The sequence below is a fragment of the Trachypithecus francoisi genome, unplaced genomic scaffold (assembly GCF_009764315.1).
Source record: "Trachypithecus francoisi isolate TF-2019V2 unplaced genomic scaffold, Tfra_2.0 Lachesis_group2, whole genome shotgun sequence".
Lineage (NCBI taxonomy): Eukaryota > Metazoa > Chordata > Mammalia > Primates > Cercopithecidae > Trachypithecus > Trachypithecus francoisi.
Window position 1 is genome coordinate 176,965,170 of NW_022681465.1, and position 6,000 is coordinate 176,971,169.

At 39.5% G+C, this 6,000-nt stretch overlaps 1 protein-coding gene across 5 annotated transcripts in view; it reads left to right on the forward strand.

The window, feature by feature from the left end:
* TICAM2 (toll like receptor adaptor molecule 2) overlaps positions 1 to 5,738 on the forward strand; it is a 25,036-nt gene extending 19,298 nt beyond the window's left edge. For 3 of the 5 annotated variants that reach the window (XM_033181504.1, XM_033181507.1, XM_033181506.1), the window contains exon 2: positions 3,072 to 5,738. In XM_033181504.1, coding sequence (XP_033037395.1) covers positions 3,122 to 3,838 — 717 coding nt within the window. In that variant the 5' untranslated portion in view covers positions 3,072 to 3,121 and the 3' untranslated portion in view covers positions 3,839 to 5,738. Of the gene's footprint in view, positions 1 to 1,836; positions 1,945 to 3,071 lie in introns of all 5 variants that reach the window. The other 2 variants (XM_033181502.1, XM_033181503.1) reach the window with 2 other exon arrangements.
* Positions 5,739 to 6,000: the final 262 nt, after the last annotated feature.

Consider the following 6,000-nt stretch of genomic DNA (forward strand, 5'->3'; position numbering starts at 1 on the left):
GATGGAGTTAATTGGCCCACAGTGAAGCACAGTCATGTCCTCTCACTTCCTCCCAGCCCTGGGAACCACACTGCAGTAATGAATCCTGACCATCTCTCCATGTCTGAGTCACAGTGATGTTATGAACAGCACAGCTTTCCACAGCTTGTTCCCTTGGCAGTCTCCTTACTCCCTCCCTCCAGATTAGAAGGTTATAGTGAAGTTTTATAGACATTGCCACTAGCTTTTTTCTCTCGGTGTGATTAGGTGGGTGACACTGCTTGGAAGTTGGAACAACGCATCATAGATTTCTGAAGTCTTTTGCTCTTTTTTTGCTAACTGGCATTTAATAAAAATAAGTCAAAGTTGTAATTCTTTGTTTTTATTTTAAAAGATTTTGTGATCTGCCTTGACACACTATCTTACCCTAGAAGTTTTTCATATTCTTTATAAATGGCTGTTATATTCCTTCAAAGCACTTGTCTGTACCAGCTAGTGACTAAGATAATGGTGTTGAATTCAATGATAAGTGTAGATCATTTTAATTGACAGAAAACAGATGCCTCTGGATGGTTTAACAATTGTTTTCTCATTCAGGGGGAACTTCTTTCTGCAACTTTGCATAGCAAAACCGTTTTTTTATAATGCAGGAACAAAAGTCAGCAATGAATCCTAATCAGTGAAGAGAGTCCAAATTAATTTGGTTTTATTATTTTGGATGTATGTATGTCACATCTTAGAGTTATTATGCCCTAATTAGAATACCTCTTGGTAACTAGCACAATATACCATGGAGCGAGAACCTAAAGTACAGACAGAGTGAATGACAGGGAGTGGTCAGCAGTTTCCTCACTAGTCAGAGGCAGCTGCAAACATTTTTACTCGTATACATTAGAATGAAATTCTCTATGTTTTTTTCCTTGGTTTTTGTTCCCATGACAGTTTTCACCACTTTTGTTGAACAGTTTCTTCTAAACCTGAATTATTTAGGCATATGTAGCCCTGTTACTTATGTTGTTATGAATGTTACAATTTCTTCTTGAGGTCTGGCCTTTGCCCATAAAGAATAAGTAAAAATGCTCTGGAATACAGCCTGTGGCTCATATTTGAAAATATGAAACCTGTATTTATATATTCTAAATGTTCTGTCTTTTAATAAAAGAATTCCCCTTGAAACTGCCTGTTTAGGGGGTTTTATTAGGAATATTGCCAACGTTTTCTGAAGAGTTATTTAAATTAGATTCACACGGTGTACTTTTCTTTCACAGTTGATCTGGTTCTTCCACTCTGAATTTAGAATTTTTTTAAATAAAAGAATGAGTCTAGGCCAGGCGCAGTAGCTCATACCTGTAATCCCAGAGCTTTGAGAGGCTGAGGTGGGAGGATTGCTTGAGCCCAGAAGTTCAAGACCAACCTGGGCAACATATGAAACCCCATCTCCAAAAAAAACAAAATTAACCAGGGTGGTGGCGTGTACCTGTAGTCGCAGCTACTCCAGAAGCTGAGATTGACGTATGGCTTGAGCCTGAGAGGCAGAGGTTGCAGTGCAATGAGTTGAGATCACACCACTGCGCTCCATCCTGGGCAACAAAACCAGACCTTGTCTCAAAATAAATAAATAAATAAATAGCAACAACAACAACAACAACAAACAAGAATTGAGTCTAGACTATAATCATTCTTTGTTGATTTCACTGGAGAAAGTCTCAAGTCTTTGTTTCTAGAGTTCACTTCCAAACTGAGATGTTAATTTTTCCCTAGGTGAATAAATATATTTTCTTCAGTAGCTACAGAATTTATTGGAAAAAGATATTTCTTACTTTTCACACACTCTTATTATAATTTATTCTCCATTAGGTTCACCATCACCACAATGCCTGACTCCTGACAAACAAAAAAAAGCTCTGAACCAGTGAATCCTGGACATCATTTCACTTGACATTTCGGATTTTCCGTTTATAGTCAGTAGAGACGCTGCCAGTCATTGTTAGGATATTTGTGTTCTATTTTGTTGGTGCTTGGTACGAAATATATTTATGCTTAATATTTGAATATTCAGTTTCTTTAGATTTTCCTGTTTCTAGTCTGCATGGTAATTTGATAATGGAGAAATTAGATTTAAACTGCATAAAAAGATAGAGTGGTACCTCTCACGAAAATACCAGCGTAATTTATTTCAATCTGGAGGTTTGTAGTGCTAATGTAATGCCATTTACATTTTCCGAATGTCTCCTATTAAATTGGATTCTTTATTTTTTTATTTTTTATTTTTATTTTTTTGAGGCGGAGTCTCGCTCTGTCGCCCGGGCTGGAGTGCAGCGGCCGGATCTCAGCTCACTGCAAGCTCCGCCTCCCGGGTTCCCGCCATTCTCCTGCCTCAGCCTCCCGAGTAGCTGGGACGACAGGCGCCCGCCACCTCGCCCGGCTAGTTTTTTGCATTTTTTAGTAGAGACGGGGTTTCACCGTTCACCGTGTTAGGCAGGATGGTCTCGATCTCCTGACCTTGTGATCTGCCCGTCTCGGCCTCCCAAAGTGCTGGGATTACAGGCTTGAGCCACCGCGCCCGGCGTGGACCATTTATTGAACGTAGCCTTCAGCTGCCTCTGAGAGCCCTTGTGAAGCTTACAAAAGACTAGTAGTTTAGGCCGGGCGCGGTGGCTCAAGCCTGTAATCCCAGCACTTTGGGAGGCCGAGACGGGCGGATCACGAGGTCAGGAGATCGAGACCATCCTGGCGAACACGGTGAAACCCCGTCTCTACTAAAAATACAAAAAACTAGCCGGGCGAGGTGGCGGCGCCTGTAGTCCCAGCTACTCGGGAGGCTGAGGCAGGAGAATGGCGGGAACCCGGGAGGCGGAGCTTGCAGTGAGCTGAGATCCGGCCACTGCACTCCAGCCTGGGCGACAGAGCGAGACTCCGTCTCAAAAAAAAAAAAAAGACTAGTAGTTTAGCTTCCCAATTATCTGTTTGTCGTTTATATAGTTGGATCTGTCTATTATAATCTTTTTGAGCTTTTCAGGTTGAATGAAAGTTTCCATTTTTAATGTTTTGATTAAATTTATAATATTCTTCTGTTTTGTTACTTCTTTTAGATTCAAAAGAAATGCTGAGAAATACATAAAGTTTTCCTCTTCTGCCTTGGATGTTTATAATGGGTATCGGGAAGTCTAAAATAGATTCTTGCCCTCTTTCTCTCTCTTGGGGTAAAAGGCACAGTGTGGATACAAGTCCAGGATATCATGAGTCAGATTCCAAGAAGTCTGAAGATCTATCCTTGTGTAATGTTGCTGAGCACAGCAATATAACAGAGGGGCCAACAGGAAAGCAGGAGGGAGCTCAAAGCATGGAAGACATGCTTGAAGAAGAAGCTGAAGAAGAAGTGTTCCTCAAATTTGTAATATTACATGCAGAAGATGACACGGATGAAGCCCTCAGAGTCCAGAATCTGCTCCAAGATGACTTTGGTATCAAACCCGGAATAATCTTTGCTGAGATGCCATGTGGCAGACAGCATTTGCAGAATTTAGATGATGCCGTAAATGGCTCTGCATGGACAATCTTATTACTGACTGAAAACTTTTTAGGAGATACCTGGTGTAATTTCCAGTTCTATACGTCCCTAATGAACTCTGTTAACAGGCAGCATAAATACAACTCTGTTATACCCATGCGGCCCCTGAACAACCCCCTTCCCCGAGAAAGGACTCCCTTTGCCCTCCAAACCATCAATGCCTTAGAGGAAGAAAGTCGTGGCTTTCCTACACAAGTAGAAAGAATTTTTCAGGAGTCTGTGTATAAGACACAACAAACTATATGGAAAGAGACAAGAAATATGGTACAAAGACAATTTATTGCCTGAGAGGAAACATATGACATGTGCCTGGCTCCTGTTTTGTAAACCAAATGATTAATCTTCACTTGAGAAAGCAGTTTCTAGGAAATGTTTAAATAGAAGAGAGTCTTAGCCTTAGAGAAACCTATGGAGCACAAGAAAGATAAATTTCTGCAGGACAATCTGTAAAATTGTGGTACTTTTTGATGTTTCAGTAAACTTGACATTGTCAGTTTCAAGGACTTTTCTTTCACAATTTTCCTAGGTCATGGATATGAAAAAGGAATTCTCAATCCATATTCCTCGTACTGAACCTTGAACAAAAACTTGTATGACAGACATTTTTAAAAATGTGACAACACTTTTATTCTCTGAATTTTGATCTCAAAGGACACAGAAAAAAAATGGCCCTAGGAGATCTGATCACACTTCCTCCTGAGACGCATCTCATGGATGTTGCAATAAGCTTTCGGGTACTATCACCTAGAAATATGAATTGCCAGAATAGAACATTTAGCATATTGAGTGTTGATGCATATAAAACCAGAAATAGATGTGAGAATGATGGAACTTTTTAAAAGAACCCAGTCAAATGTATTTTCTGCTGAAATCTGCATATTCAGAGGCATTTCCCACCACCGGTTCACAGCCCATTTGATAGTGTGGTAGTCAGAGACTTCATGGAGTGGTGTTCAGATGTCCCCTGGGGCTTAAAGCTCTTCATATTAGTCATCATCTGTAACTATGGCTTTATTTGCAGAGCTTCTAAAAGGCGTATAACTGTGTGAGTGGCCAGATACTCACTTTTAAAATCAATAACCTCTCTTATGGAAGCTTGAAAGAAGTTTCCCTCACACACAATCCTCTTCTCAGGAAGTATTTCTCATTTAGGTCTTCAAAGTAGCCTGACTGTGTGCATGTGTGTGTGTGATGGGTTATTTGTAAAGACTTTGGATAGAAGGAGATGTATTTTATTACCTCCTGTTCTAGAGCCCCGTGCTTCTAACAAGCCAGAGAGGCCACAAACAGGATTGTTTCTTTTCACCACAGCCCTTCTGCCCATCTGAGATTGAGGGAGTGTCGTCCACTTGCGATCAGGGATGGGGTGGAGAATGGGTCGTGTCATGTAATGAGAAAAGCACTCTTTAGGATCATGAGACCTGGTTCTAGTCCAATCTCTGCCACTGAGGATGAATGTAACTGTGGGCACACTATTTACCCTCCTTTATATGTGAAATGAAAGGGTTGAATTGATGGATCTCTAAAGGCCTTTGTCCTCTATGAGGATGTGAAAAACTAGGAACCACAAAAGGGAACAAGCAAAAAAGTTTGGATTTGATAAAGTGATATATAATAATTGCAGAAGGCTTTATATATGCTTATAATGAAAATATCTTTTTTGTATATTGACAGCATAATTGATTTTTAATGCTGTCATTACACTTTTAAAGTCACAGAAAAAAATATACATGCTTATTCAGGTTTTCTTAAAAATAAATGTTTATAGAGATCCTTGAGTAAAGACATTTTGCTTAATTTCTTTCTTCTTATCCCCACTTGTATATCCCCTACCAGTACTGGGATCTGCACGCATCTTTTTGCAGTTACCTCTTCATAGCCATGAACCAAAGCGTTCTATGGGGAGCATGCAAGTAAGTCAAGCCTCCTATTCTGTTAGTACTTACTAAAGGAGGAGATTGTTTTCATTGCATGGCGACATTTTCTTAGCCTTAGCGTTCTGATAGTAGCTGACTACTCACTTCTCTTTTTCAGTTTTCATAATAAGTATTCTTTTTTTTGCCATAATGCTTCCTGTAAAGCCAATTTTATATACTAATAAAACATGAACTGCCCACTCTTCATGTCTGCCAAACTTGGGGCAATTGATGCTAAATGGTATTTTTAAAATAAATGTTTTTATTCTTTACTCTTGACTAAACTTGTTTATTTTCAACTCCAATGAAGATTGTGGAAGAGTGTTTTGAAATGAAGCATCGATTTGTACTTCATAGAGCACCAGACACAATGTCTCACCCAATTTGGAGTTCCATAATTTTTTATGATGAAGAAAAATGTTAAGTGCTGAGTTATTGTATATGTTGAAATGATCAGTTATAACAAAATAGCTAAACTGAGGATGAAAACAGGTAAAGGTGTGGGCTTAGTCATGTGTTTGTGTGTTGTGTACA